General features: G+C 47.9%; 1 protein-coding gene across 7 annotated transcripts in view; it reads left to right on the forward strand.

Moving 5' to 3' along the window:
• Positions 1-2,796: 2,796 nt before the first annotated feature.
• IGSF9B (immunoglobulin superfamily member 9B) overlaps positions 2,797-15,100 on the forward strand; it is a 70,109-nt gene continuing 57,805 nt past the window's right edge. For 4 of the 7 annotated variants that reach the window (XM_031960874.1, XM_031960875.1, XM_031960876.1 and 1 more), the window contains exon 1: positions 2,797-3,109. In XM_031960874.1, the coding sequence (XP_031816734.1) occupies positions 3,046-3,109 (64 nt within the window). In that variant the 5' untranslated portion in view covers positions 2,797-3,045. The remainder of the gene's footprint in view (positions 3,110-15,100) is intronic. The other 3 variants (XM_031960879.1, XM_031960880.1, XM_031960881.1) reach the window with 2 other exon arrangements.

Raw genomic sequence — 15,100 nt, forward strand, 5'->3', positions numbered from 1 at the left:
GATTCTGATTTGGAAGAAACCAGGTCATCTAATCCAAAGCTTTCATTTTGGAAATGAGGAAACTGAGACCTAGATAAGTTAAATGAGTGACTCAGTGGCCAGTGAATATGATAGGATTCAAACCCATGTTTTCCTAGATTGGGAGAGGAGGGTGAGTTCACAACAAAGAAGACATCATTCATTCTCAATTCAATTTAACTTCTATTTCTTGTTCCTTTCCCCCCCGATTATCCATTGCCATTTTTGTTCTCTTTACTTCCTATCTTTTTTCTTTTTCTATACTTTTGCCAAGAGATAGTTGTTATCCCAGCTACGCCCAGAGAAAGAACTCTGGGAGATGACTAAAAACCATTACATTGAATTCCCAATCCCTATATTTATGCCCACCTGCATTTTTTATTTCCTTCACAAGCTAATTGTACAATATTTCAAAGTCTGATTCTTTTTGTACAGCAAAATAACGTTTTGGTCATGTATACTTATTGTGTATCTAATTTATATTTTAATGTATTTAACATCTACTGGTCATCCTGCCATCTAGGGGAGGAGGTGAGGGGGGGTAAGAGGTGAAAAATTGGAACAAGAGGTTTGGCAATTGTTAATGCTGTAAAGTTACCCATGCATATAACCTGTAAATAAAAGGCTATTAAATAAAAATTAAAAAAAAAAAAAAAAAAAAGAGATAGTTGTTATCTCTCTCCCAATACAATCCCTTCTAGCCCCAAACCTTCTCAACCTCTTCCCTCAAAATCTTCTCCACCTCAACAACCTCATTTCCTAGTGGTAACTACCATTTGAGTAGGACAAAGTGGATAGCTAAGCAAACCTAACCAAGACAGATGAAAGCCACTTTGTCCCTTCCCTATGGATGTTATGTGTTCCGGCTCTCAGTCTCACTGTTCACTGGTTAAAATAGAGAAGGGGTGGGGTAAGAATCTGAGGGCAGTGTGTATGACCCCTGCATTCCTCTACAAATTACCATCACATCCCTAAGAACTATTGGAAGAGAGGGATCCTGACTGCATCCATTCTTTATCAAGGGATTCATCAAAGGACTTATAGCCTCCAGACCCTGAGGGTGGGGAGTGGATACTGTTTGGGAAGAGAAAGTTTGCATAATGAGAATTTCTGAGTTTTTGAAGTCTGGATGTAGTAATGGTTAGCTCAAGGGCCTACAGTTCTGGTGCAACTCACTGCATCTCCTATTGTGGGTATAGATTATGGCTGAAAGAGACAGAAATTTTAAAAATGGCTCATTTGAGATTTCTCCTCTAGGCTGCTGGGAAGGGAGGAGTAGTTCACCAACTCCCCTTTCCCCCCTCAAAAAAAGTTCTAATTTTTGGAGTTTATATTGGACCTCTAAAATCTGGGCCTTGTCTGGATGGAAATGAGTTATATTCCACTATCCTCAAAGTCTAAATCATCTTCTACCTAGCTTGTAAGGTAGCTCAGTCACCTTGAGTGGCCCAGCTGGAAATGGATTTAGGGGAAGCTATTCCTCAGGTTTCCAAGCCCATGGTGTCTAAAAATGCCCTCTGCTTCTCTCTTTGCGTTTCTGTCTCTTTCTCAGTAGTTCCTTGGTGGGAAGGTGGGGGACTCCCTGTCTTTCCTCCTCCTCTGCACCACTGTCCCTCCCCCTGCATCCCATTCTGATTAGTTGTGAGCCTCTCTCTGCTGCTGCTGTTGCGGCTCCTTAAAAGAAGGAGCACATCTTTACTGCAGTCTCGAAATGCCAGCATGAGGTGACTTCTTGCAGGAGATGTTTCCATGACACTCATTTAGTCCTTCTGCAAATACCTTTGGTGGGTGTGGGTGAGGGAGGGGAGTGTTGAAGCCCCTTTAGTCTGCTTAACTGCCTTGCTGGGTGGGATGATTTTCCTTTCCTCCTGCCGGCCAGAGCTCCTCATTGAGGGTCCCATTGCAAGGGAGCCCTTTCTGGTCTCTCTCTTCTCTCTCACTCTTGTGCTGATCGGTGGGGCTAGGCTGACATGGGTGGGCTGGGATAGGAGTTATGTGCACCAACTGGTGACTCCATTTGGAAGGAAAACTTTTTGTTGCTCAAAGTTAAGACTTGGGAGTAATGTTGGTGAGCGGGATCTAAGGGGTGAGAGGGGGGGTATTTATGTTAGGAGTCCGGGCCTGTGACCCCCCCCCCCCCGTCTTGAGTGAGTCAGTTTGAGTCCTAGGGATCTCAGAGGTCATTTTGTCAATTCCCCTGCCTTCGGACTGGACAAAGCCTGGCCTTCCAGGCGAAGGAGGTGGGACTGGGGAAAGGTAGCTGGGGACGGTATTTTTCCGTCTGGAAGATATCCAGGGAAGGAAATTCCCCCTCATCTCTAGGTTGCCTGTTCCTGGGTCTCCCCATGACTGAATCAGCATCCTCCCTCCTCCCGGAGCTGCTGTCCGCAGAATTGATGACAAAATGTCTGGCGCCCTGGGTGGGTGGGTATGGGCCTCTCCTTTTGCCGCCATCCAGGATAGGTGAGGCCGGGGTAGGGGTCCCAGCAGCAGCCCCTGAGGGTTCCCATCTCTCCCTCTAGAAACTTGCCATGCAGTGTGAGCAGGGAGCAGAGCAGAGACGCTAAAACGCCTTCTCCCTGGCAATGCGCATGATTCTGCGGCTCTGTGCTCTCCACACTTCAACGCACCTTGAAACGGGGCTCGCCTCCTTCGCACGGGGACGGGCAGCATTCTGAGCCAATCACCCTTCACTCCCCCGGGAGACAACCAATGGACAGGAGATGGGGGCGGCCCTAGCGGCTTGGGGCCCAGGCTAGGCTTCACCATAGCATTGGCTCAGCTCTGCCTTTGCTTGTAGTGCAGGTGCTGCCGCCGCTGCCTGGATAAGGGTAGAGAGAGGGGCTGCGCTAGGAAAGGAGGGATGGAGAGAGAGGAGGAGAGGCAGCCAGAAGAAAGGAGCAGGACATGAGAGAGGGCGTCCGGGGGGCTCCTTGACACCGCTTTGGGGCCGGGGCATGATAAGTCTGCGCAAAGAGGAGCACTTTTGAGATATGATGACGCTCTTGGCTGGCGGGCGGTAGTACTATGATTTGGTATGTGGCCACTTTGATAGCAAGTGTGATCAGCACCAGAGGTCTTGCAGCTCAAGGTGAGTTGAAGTACAGCGTGTCTGCTCTGCCCCCATTCCTGCCGCCACCTCTCGTCCCCTCCCTTCTCCCCTAGCCCCCCCCGGCTCCCGGGCTTCCCTTTCCCTGGGCTCCCCCGCTCCCTGCTTCCCGAGCTGGGAGAGAGCTAGCTGCACGCCCGGCGTCCGTAATTGCCGCGGAGAGAGTCCCCGACTGGTGACTCGCACTTGGAAGAACTGCCTCCCAGGCAGGGAAGAAAACTTGCCTCTCCATCCCGTCCCTGCCCGCATCTGGAGGGCGGGAGGCAGCGGGGGAGAACGTGCCGGGGGCCCTGGGGCTGACCCGGCATCCGAAAGAGAATGCCTCCTATAGATCCTGGGCATCCCTCCGCCGTCCCCGCAACTCCCTTATCTCCACTTCTCGAGACTTTTCCTTTGGCGAAGATTAAGACGGAGTGCTTCTCCCCAGCGAAGCGACAACGCAGGGCTTGCAGGGGGCTTGTTCTCAACTCCGGCTAGCAAGGCAGGCAGTTTGCGGGTTATTTGGTGGGGGTGCCCCTCGTTCGCCCCCCCTCCCTCAAATAAATCTCGTCTCAGCCCGGCCACTCATCCGAGCGGGGCGCTCGGCTTGCTATCCGGCTGTGGAAGGAGGACCCGAGAAGGCTACACGCACACACACACACACACATACGCACACGCACACGCACACACACTGCAGCCCCGCGGGCAGCAGACGGCCCCCTCCCCGCAGTTGGCAGCTTAAGGTCACATCACCTTGCTCTCTTGGCAAGGTGGGCACCGAACAGCGGCGCTTGGGCGCGCTTCCTCAGCGCCCCAGAAGCATCCCGCTTTCATCCTGTGCCACGACCGCCCGCCAGAGCCTCTCCGGGGGCTGCGGGGTGTTTGCCATCCCTGCCCGCACCTTTCCCTAAGCCGGGCGCAAACTTCCCAGGGAAGTACTGAGCCCAGGAGGGAGACTTCCCCCCAAGATCCACAGCGGAGCGGAAAGGGGGAATTCCCTGCGGCTCCTCAGATCGGAACCTCTGCGGGATCTCCCCTTTTTATTTATTTCTCCCTGAATCGGGGGTAGGGTCGGGGAGGCACGGGAGAGGAAAGCCCAGTAAAAGAGGGACGGGGGTGCGTGTGCCGCCGGCGCTGGCTGGGGAGGCCGAGGACTGGGGAAAGAGATCTATGTGCTTGGCTCGGTGTGGCACCCCCGACTTGTGAGGAGTCCTTGTAAGGAAGTCGGGGAAGAGGAGGGCGGGTGGGTGCCAGGGCACTGAGCTCATGATCCCCCGCTTCCAGCCTATGATCTGGCTGCGGGGCAAGTGCATAAAGGCTGCCGGGAGACCGCTGCCAGAAGGGAACGGCCGGGCGGGGCTGAGGATTCGTGCATGGATGTCAACCCTAAAGAGAGACGCCCCTCTAACTGAGTGGGGGAAGGGGTGGGCAGGGCAGGCAGCCCCCCTTTTCTCTCCCCCCCCCCAGCTTCCCTGCGGTGCAGAGACAGAGCAGACCAGCAGAAGGCGCCTTTTGCCGAGACCGCACAAAATTAGGCTGGGGGTGGGGTAGACCTGGAGTGAAGTGCCCCCTCCTCCGTCTCCACACTCCCCACCTTCTTTGGGGGAGGGAAGACCTCTGTAGGGTGATGGGGGAAGACTATAGGATGGAATCAAATAATATATTGATAGGTCTTACAATTCCTCATTTAGGTGGGGAAACTGAGTCATGATGAAAAAACTTGGGGAGAGGGAAGACATTAGGTCTGAATAGGGTTTGCATTTGAAAATCTTAGGCTTCCTGGCCTCTTTCCTGCTAGTTTTTCTCCCATTTCCTTGCCCACCTTCAGTTATCCTTATCGAAGTCTCTACTTCTCTGAGACAGTTAGTGAAAGAGCAAAAGGAAAAGTAGAATGAACCCTATTTTCTCTCGGAAAGAGAAAGTGAGAGGGCTGAATGATGTTTAGACCTTGAAGGGAGAGTAGGAAAAAGAGCTTTTATTAAGGGAAAACTGCCGTTCTACCTCTTAGTTAAGGCTTGAATAGGGGAAAGTGGATTTTTCACTGCAGCAAAAGAGAGAATAGTTAGACATTAAGAACTTCCAAATCACAGGACTGGGTTTCCCTAAGAAAATGACAGATCTTCTTCTTCTTCTTCTTTTTTTTTTTTTTAAATTTGAAGAAATGCCCATCTGTTTTAAATGAGTTTATGTTTTTTTTTTTTTTTTTTTTTTTTTTTTTTAACCTGAAAGAAGGTGGCTGATTTTATTGAACTCTGGAGGCACTTTTCAGCATGAGATGTCTCTGGGTTCCTGGAGCCCCTCTATGCACTTTGGAATTCAGTATACATTCATTAGAAAAAAATTGGAGAAATTGTGGTGTCACCATGAAGTGTTGGAAAAGTGCTCAGAACCTCTTCTTAGGTTACAGTAGACTAGGGAACTTCTTTTGAGACTCTGCTTCCCAGGTATCCACAGGGAATGAACTTAGGCATTAGAGTTGCTTATTTGCATTGGAAAGTCAGAGGAGCCAGAATCGTGTCAGAACCTGGAAAGGGTCGTGTGAAGGACACATAGGGCTGCTACTTTCCCTGCCCTCCTGGAAGAAAGCAAATGAGAACTGTTTATTGTCTTATAACCCCTTACAGGGAAGGAAGAGAATTAGATGGTGCTGGGAGGGGTCTGCCAGTGTATAAGAATGAGTAAATCCATATGTGGGAGGCTGTCTTTGCATTTATGTCTGAGACTGAGTGTGTCTCTTACAAGTGAACTTACTCATAGAATGCTCTCGATTCCATGACTCCCCAAAGGAAGAGATGACTTTTCCAAAAATCTCTGCAAGCTGACATCAGAGATCAAGATCAGATGTGTGATTAAGTTGACTATTACTAGGGATGCTCTAGTTATTAAACATCAGTAGAAAGGTAGAGGGGGACATGACTTTAAGGGAAGCAAAGATTAGCCTTACCCAAAAAGCAACTTGGAATTTGCAAAGGAGACAGTGACCATGTGGATGGAACTTCACCTTTGAAGTTTTTCAGGTGGGAGTTGGAGAGGTAACCCTAAAAGGATTTTAGAGCTAGAAGAGACCTTGAAGAACATCTTCTCTAACTTCCCCATTTTGTAGATGATGAAACAGACCAAAAAAGTTCATTGTCTTGACTCTGATCCCACAGGTAATAGTTAATTGAATCAGGTCTTTGGACTCCAAATTCATGCTCTTTCTCCTGTGCTATGCAGCCTCTTGTCCCTGCTTAGAGGTCTGCAATGCTGGAGACATGGCTAATTTGCTTTGGAAGATATTGGATCCAGTTGTTGCCAATCAACAAGCATATAGTAAGCTCTTACTATGTGCCAGAGGCTGTACCTCTACACTATCAGGGACATGTGTCATGGGTTGTTGAAAATCAGAATATCAGAATTAGGACTTTGAAGATCCTTAAAAACCTGCCTACCCAAATTATGAATTTCCACTACAACTCTCAATTCATCTAGCCCTTGGTATATAAACAGCAACAGGGAACTCACTACCTCATGAAGTATTCTTGCATAGCTTGAATTTTTGCAATCAATTTTTACTTATTTTCTGCCTTTTTGTATTTCCCTGCAATTTCTAGGTATTGGCCCTAGTTGTCCCCTTAAGCTGTGAAGAATAATTTTAGACTTTCTTCCACATAACTGAGGGGAATCATAAATGCTTTCTTTAAATTTCTTCTAATATTAATTTTAAAAATAGACAAGCATTATGATACCCATTATATAAGTGAAATCTTATAAAACATATGTTAGAAATATTAAGGGAAGGAAGAGGCAGTCTCTCATATAAAGAAGTACCCTTACCTACCCAGAGGCCATGACCTATGACTCTTAAGGTAGATTCATTAGATTGTGAGCTCTTTGAGAGCAAACTGTCTTTTGCCTAGTATATAGTAGTTTCATAGTTGTTTATTGACTGAATGATTGATAGCTACTACTAAAAGAAATGGTGTCCAGGAACAGAGTAAGATGCCAAGAGCTGGATGAAGGTTTGAGCTGGAGTCCTAGCTGTAATGGGCACTATTAGAGATTAGAGGGTTGGGTTAGAGCTTCAGGCACCTCATTTCATTTAATAGGGGATTGTGAAGGGCAATGTACTGAGGGTCTCAGACAACTGTTCTGTGGTGAAATGGCTTTCTACAACCTAAATTCTATGAGCCTAAGCCAGTTGTGGTTCTTGAAGGGTACCTTAAAGAAATACAGGTCAATAGGTAGGTGTTCTCTTTCCTGGCTTGTGGAAGCCTTAATACTTTCCCTCCTCACCCTTCCTACTTTGTCCCTGCCTAGGTTCTTTGGTGATAATCACTGCAGTTCCTTATCTCGATGCTTTCTCTACCTTCATTCTTCCCATTTTGATTTATTCAAGTCATCTCCTATCTGTTCTATATGAAACAGCTCTCCTCCTTGCAGAGTGAAGAGGGACATTTCTTTCTCTTTCTGTCTCTTTTGGGGGTGATTAGAAAAGTCTGAAAGGCTGCAGGGCATCTGGGAGAAGCATAATTTTGTGGTAAGACTTGGTTTGGGAAATGACCAAAGTGTCCATATGCTGCAGGAAGACATGTCTGTTCACTAGCTTGTTCCCTGAAAGAGGTTGGTGAGAGGGAAGGTTTGAAAGGAGTTGTCCAGGGGGCACGGGAAGGCATCAGCTTTCAGCTGCCAGCATGTTGTATGACACATGGCTAGTTTGGGGAATCACTGGGTCCTCGGTCCTATATGGTTTCATGTTTACAACTCTGAGACAGCAACATTGGATCCAGTTACCCAAGGAGCTGTAGCTACCTAGGCAGGGTAACTCTGAGACTCAGCATCTTCTTGAGTTTCCATCTTTCCCTATCCCTTCTTTTTCAGTACTTTTCCTACTCTTTCCTGCTCTGCTTACACTTATTTTCCCTCCTAGTTTCCCTAATTGTTCTTTGATCTGTTCCTGGAGGCATTCCTTTCTGTTCCTTCCATCTCTCTCACCATTTCTCTATAAGAATATTTCTCAATGCCATCATGCTGAAAGCTCACTTCCCTTTTTCCTGTGCTTGCCCTTTTCATGGCTACTTTCTCTCTATGTTGTTTACATCTGCATTCCCTACTCCTAATCATTGCTATTCTCCATTGCCTGGGTGGGATGCATAGAAATGGGAAGCTGTGCCTTGAAATTTATCATGTTATTCCTTGCTTTCTCTTCCATCTCCCTCTCCTGCTTCCCACTGGGCTCAGGCTCTCTCATATTCCTGCTCTGCTCCAAGAGATATTATCATTATTACTCCCCCTCCCCAGCTTTCCAAGCCCTCTCCCCCTAAATCCATGGCTACCACAGTGTCTGCACAAGGCCTGGGTGATGGTTGAATAAGGCTTATTCTCCATGTACTGCTTAGAGTAGTCTGGGTAGCTCATTAGGGCTACTAGATCTGATTAGTGAAAAGAGCTCTAATTGGTGAGAATGCCCAATTGTGTGTGTGTGTGTGTGTGTGTGTGTGTGTGTGTGTGTGTAGGAGGAGGAGGAGGAGGGGTTAGATGGAGAAATAGGGTGAGGGGAGAGGATTATCTGAAGGCTGGCTTTAGAGTCCCCTTAAATGCATTCTTTTGGCACTTGGTCTACACTGTTAGCTGTTCTCTGTAGAGAGAGCAACCATGGTTTCAGACAGTTTGGAAGAGAGCATAGTCTGGGGGCTGGTAGGCAGTGTGACCAATGGCTTGATTAAAAGATGTCTGGGATGTCCCCATTGTGGAAGGGCAGTGAGGGAGGTCTTGGAGGGGATGGGGGGCAGCTAGGGGAGAAGCTCATAGGGATATTTTGGAAAAAACCTTTTTCCTTCTCCACTGAAAACTAAGAGGAGTGGGTAGATCTTTGGTATTGGTGATGGCAGGGAGTTGAGGGAAGGGAAAAAATTGCTAATGCTCTGGTCTCCTCTCGGGCACTGCCCATGGGCACAGACCCTGCTGCTAGAGGCAACTGACCTATTTTTTCTTTCTGAATCTTCTGCTCTTTTGCTTTTTTGCATGAATAAGCAGGAGAGAGGTGGATAGGGAGGGCGTTAGGGGCTTTCATAAGGAACTCGGGGAAGGAATTCTGTGAGGGATGGGGATGGGAGGAGACCCTTGTCACCTTTGATTGGAGGGGGTCATGGGAAAAAATCCACTCTTAGATATTTTTCTCTTATCCTTTCCCCTCCCCCCAACTCCCTCATTGGTCTCTCTTGGGATGAGAAATATTATATATACATGAGACCATGTTGTATACAAGTTGCAACCCAGCCTCCCTTTCATACACTACACAAGGTGAGTGATTGTCCTCATTTTCTAGCTTCAAAGTAGAGAAAGAGCCCAAGTTTTGTAGGTGAGTAAATACTGTATTTATATTTCACACTTCCCAAGGACAGACCACGTGAAAGGTCTGCCTTCCTCCTGCTAAGCTGAGCAAAAAGGGGGCTTGGCTGTGGTGCTTTCCCAGGCCCCTTTTGTCCTAAACTTGGGCCCATACTTTTGCATGTGAGTATGTGTGGCCATGTGGGGAGTATGGGGGTTCCTGAACCTGAGGGCACTTTGGGGAGGAGAGGAATTCTTGGGTGTGGGCAGGCGTGGTTTTGCTTTTCTGCTGAGAAGCCATTAACGAAGATCAGAGATTGAATTACTGACTTCCTTCCTGTCAGCGGGTCTGCAGGGAAAGGGCTCCTGGAGATATAATCTAGTAGAGAGCAAATTAAAGTTGCTAATATAGCCCTGCCTCACGGGCTGCAGTGGGGAAATCAGAAGCTGACTGAGGTAAGGGGTACACCCATCGGTGGAGAAAGGGGGCTTTATGACTCTCAGCCCTTTGAAAGTCTATTGCTCTTTTGGTTGGAACCTATTCCTCTACCTGGGGAAACCTGGTTGGATTTGCCTAAGACATCCCCAGTCTGAAAGGCCCGAGAATAAGAGCTGGGAGGGATGCCCTTCCTTCGGACTCCTTTTAGGGCCATATTAACTTGGGTGAGGGGTCCTCTCCAGGCCTTTGGTCAGACTTCCCCAGCATCCTCAAATACTTCCTCCTTAGCAGCAGGTGTCATGATGCTAACTAAGTTGTGGCAACAAGGGGTAGGAGGCTGGCAGAGTCGATAGCAGTGATCTTCAGGGATGAAAGATGGAGTGATCTTGTCCCTTGGATTGCTAAGCTTGGGTCCGTGAGGAATGGATGGTGCGGATAAGGACCACTGCTGGGGAACGTCTAGTCCACATCAGTGTGCCATCCTTCTCAAAGTAAGCCAGACTGCCTTCCAGGACTCCAAGTAACCGGGCAGAGAGCCTAAGGATGGAGGCCACCATTGCTTCCTCTTCTGCTTGAAAAGCCGACGAGCACATTTCACTCTTCTCAGGGAAAGTCCCATTCCCCACTCCCTTTGCTGGTTGCAAGGATTTGGTCATGAATTTGAGGGTCTTGCAGTAAGACTGGGAAACGGTGGCCTGATATAGAGACCCCTGTAAGGAAGGATCTTATTGCGGAAGTCATAAATGACCCAAGAGGTCATTGGGTCCAATTCCCTCGTTGGAAGGATTTGGAAACAAGTTTCGTGCTTGCAATCCTTGGATTGCAGAAATTAAAAATGAGGGATTAGGGATCTGAATCCCACCACTTTTGTGACCTAGGGCAGTCCAGGCTTTAATTTCCTTATCTGTAAAATGGTGTGCTCAGACCTGATGACCCTCTAAGGTTACTTTAGCTCTAGAGTTTTTATTTTGTGATTCCAAATCCATTTCTTATCTTACCATCCTTGGCATATATAAGATTATACGGGTCTCCTCCTTCTTGTATTCCTCAGTCTGTAATAGATGATTTAGTCTTTGGTTGGCTCATCTAGGGTTCAAGATCATGAGATTGTCAAGAAAGAAAGTGTGAGTAACAACAAAAAGCCATCTGTCCTACTTGTCTTTCCCCATCTATCCTCCCTTATCTAGTCTGGGGCACTCAAAGTTAAAGGATCTGTGGCTTCATTCTCTGAAATCCCCCCTACCTCTAATTCTGCACTTAGCAGGGAAGCTCCAGTTTGGAGGTGGGGGCTGTGCCAGCCTCTTGTAGGTGTGTGATTATTTTGTGTTAACCAAGGGTTGCCAACTACAGCCTTTGGCCCAGATGCCTGCTGATTACCACCTGGCCTTGAGAGTTTGAGATTTGTACCTCATGGGCTCCCCAAAAGGTCAGCCAGATCCCAGAAGGGATGGTATGACCATTCTAAAACTGTCTGGGCAAATTCTATATTTTTGGCTCACTAAGCAAATTATCCAATTATTGCTCCCTTTTCCTCAAAAAAAGAAAAAGAAGTCGATATAAGTTTTTACTTCCTCAAATCCTAAACTTATGAGCTATTCAGTAGGGAGTTATGTGAAGACTCACCAAGTCTCTTGACCTCTTCCCCTTGGTTCTTCTGAGGGAGGGATCAGTGAATACACAAGAGATTCTCTACTGTACTGCTCATTTTGGGAAATTTCCATAGCAAGGCCATCCAAGAGTCATTCTCTTTTCTAATTATTTCTAGTCTCACAATTCTTATTAAACTGGGCTACCAATTCAACACCTTTCTCCATTAGACTGTAAACTCCTTGAGAGTAAGGATCATTTTTTCCCTGAATTATATTTCTATTGCTTACCACCATATTTTATATACAGTAGGTACTTAATAAATGTTTATTGAATTGAGTTGAAGTCTCCCTTTTTCATTTTAGACTTGGACAAGTTGAATGTGATCCTCTAAGGGTTTTGGTCTCTATGTTTCAGTGGCTGACTTTTGCATTGTCACTGTCTCTCTGAATCTCTTAATGGATTCATTCATTCATTTCATTCACTCATCAAATGTTTATTAAGTGCCTACTCCAAGTATTACAGTAAGGGTCAGGGGTGATCCGGTTTCCTTCTGTGCTCTATGCTTTTTACTGGGCCTCTGTTCCCATACCTCCAATTCTTTATTTCGTGGCTCGTTCCTCCATTACTCTCTTAACTTTACATCCTATTTCTAGGCTTCCTAGACAACCCAGGGAACCTATGAGTAAGTGCCCCCAGGTCTTACCTCTTTCATTGTGTTTAGTGGGGCTGAAGAGGGGGATGAAGGCATAGAGTCTAAATCTGGAGCTGTCCCTCAGTCATCTGAGGAGCAGAAGGAAGTACAGCGAAATAGAGAGGGATGTATTTGGGGTTAAAATTTGCTGAAATAAATTTTTTTTTTTTAAGAATAGATTCTGAGGGAGGAGACAGACAGGCTCCAAGACAGTGGGAGCTGTGGGCAAGAAGGAGAGAAGACTGTTTCCTCTGCGTGTGTGTGTGTGTGTGTGTGTGTGTGTGTGTGTGTGTATTTAGTGCTATAAAGGAAAAAGGATAGATAAATATTTCACGATACCAGAGGGATTGGAGTATGAAGGCAATTCCCCTCCCTGGGGACAGAAGCCTGAATCCCCTACCTAATTTCTAGGCAATTTCATCTCTGTTTTGTTCATTAGCTTTGATCTTATATTCTTTCTTTCTCTTCCTCTTTCCCTCAACACACATACGTCTTGATCCCCTCTAAGAGGGGAATGACTTAGGTCGAAAAAGCACTAAGTGACTTCTAAGCAGAAACCGTGACTTGGAACCTAGGTGTGTGGGACACCTAGGGGACAAGCCCCTTAACCACTCTGGGACCAGGATGGTCACGCAAGCTGCTCTCAGTTTTGACTCTGAGGAAACACCAGTGTTAGGAGTTTGGGAGACATCTGGGGAAAGGAAAAGTGTGGTGGGACCTCTCCCAGAGCTCTTGGAGTGGAGAGAAGCATTTGGGGCTCAATCCAAAACACCCACAGGTCCATTAGCATTGGATACCAGCTATCCTATCCAGTAGGATGTTCAGTATTGCCAGTTGGATTGTTTTTTCTAGAGCACAAAGGAACGAGGTGCTGGAAAGGGGGATTTGAGGGATAGCAGAGTTTGAGCCCAACCTGGGCTTTTTCCCTTCCTGTATCTGTGGCATTAGAAACCCAGACCGGGGGCCCTGGGAGATTCCTGGCTCCGTTCTCGGCGCTCCCCTCCTCCTTTTCCACCAGGCAGATGAGCTCGGGGTTGTGAGTAGGGCAGAGGTGGGAGCAGTGCCAGCCCAGTGGCTGCAGGGCCCTCCATGCCAGCTATGCCCAGTATCGGTCGCTAGAATAAGGAGGATGGAAGGAGGTCAGGGAGTGGTTCTCCGCTTACTGGGGGCTGGCTAGGAGGCAGCTGGAAGCCCAGAAGCTCTCTCCAGCCAGAGGAGGTGTGAAACCAACAGCTTCATTGGGGATGCAGTGAAAATCAGGCAAAGAGAGGTGCAAATGAGCAGCCAGAGCTGTGAGAACAGCCAAGCCAGGAGTGGCTCTGTCAGCCAAGATGCCCCTTTCCCCGATCTGTCTCCTGCAGGTTTCCTATCCAGAGTCCTGCATTCCCGAATGGGGCTTCACAAAATCAACTTGAGCATAGCAGGCTGACCCTCACCCCATCATTGTTAAATTATCTCCCAGGACCCTTTCTCCATCTCACCACAGGGCAGGAGGCTCCCTCCATCTGAGGGAAGCCCTCCATTCTGGGCAGTCTGCAGCCTCCAGGCCCCCTGTCCTTAGGCTGCTTTCTCATTGTGATTTCCTTGCCCAACATCTCTGTGTGCATGCTGCAGATACCTGGGCCTCAGTGTCCCCTGAGATGTTCGCCATCCCCCCAATTCCTCACCTGGGGAATCGGGGGGTTCCTTCCCAAAATGCCTAGCCCCTGCCTCACTTCTCTGACCGAGGAGGAGGGAGCGCTGCAGCTGCACGCCTCCCCCTTCCCTCACCGAGGGGCTGGAGTGCAGCATGGGCTGGGATTGGGGGAGGGGGCTGGGGAACCTGCTGGGGCCACTAGCAGGTGAGTGCAGTGCTCTGCTCTGCTCCAAAAATATCTAGTGATCTTAGCTCCTTCTCTAGAAAGCAGTGATGTCACCTGCAGCCAATCAGCTGCTAGAAGGCTTTGCCTCCTCCTCCAGCAAGTTGCAGAGAGTCAGGATGCTTGCTGCTCTCCTCCTGGGCTCTGTCCCCAGCGCCAGGCTCCACAACTGCAGTGGGAGTCAGTGGGGAGAGGGAGCAGAGGCAGGCCGCACTCACCTATCAGCAGGGTCAGGCAGCCAGTGTTTGGGGGCTGCTCCTCCAGACAGGGAGAACCCCACACTTCCCCCCATTCCCTCAGGAACTGGGGGATGGGTGGGGGTAATCTTGGGGTACTGAGGCAGTGTCAAGGCTGGCGTGGTAAGGCAACAGCTTGTGCAGATGTGGGCTAGAGTGATGGGGAGCTAGTAGTGTTTGTGGAGGAACTCCTACATTTCCCCTCTCCTATAGGGATCTCCACTGGACAAGGTGATCGCGTGACCTTGCTAGAAGGAAGTTTAGAATGAGAATAGAGGGATTTTTTAAAAAGGGGACAGTGGGGATGGGGTGTTAAGAGATTTGGGCTTTGCTTTAGGGATTTGGGAAAGTGGGGTGGAAGAGCAGGGATCTGGTGGTTTGGTAGTGCATGGGTTAATTTAATTCCTTTGCTTTTTCCATTTTAGTGGGGGTGGGTATATAAGAATACTTATCCCTCAGTTATTTGAATATGGGCTGCCCCCCTCCAAAACCAGCCTTAGTTAGGAGTCTTTAAGAATCCAGATGATTGCTTAATTTCCCTCCAGCACTGAAATAACTGTATTCCATCAGTGAAATAGTGAGGTTAGCCCCACAAGTCTTTCCCCTCTGTCTATTTTTCTGCCATCCTAGAGGTGATGTCCAGTAAATCACCAGTGGTCAAGGATAAATCAGGAAGGGAGTCTTCGATTTCAAAAAGTCTATGAACTTGGATGGTAAACTAAGAAAATTAAATGTAATCAATTTCTTTTGTGGATTTTATGCCTCTAAAAACACCTGAGAGGAGCCCATAGATCACCAGATTGCCAGAGGCTCCCCAACACAAAAAGGTTAAGAGCCTCCGGATTCTGGACTGAATGATCAGATGAGAAT

Source organism: Sarcophilus harrisii, chromosome 3 (assembly GCF_902635505.1).
Source record: "Sarcophilus harrisii chromosome 3, mSarHar1.11, whole genome shotgun sequence".
Taxonomy (NCBI): Eukaryota; Metazoa; Chordata; class Mammalia; order Dasyuromorphia; family Dasyuridae; genus Sarcophilus; species Sarcophilus harrisii.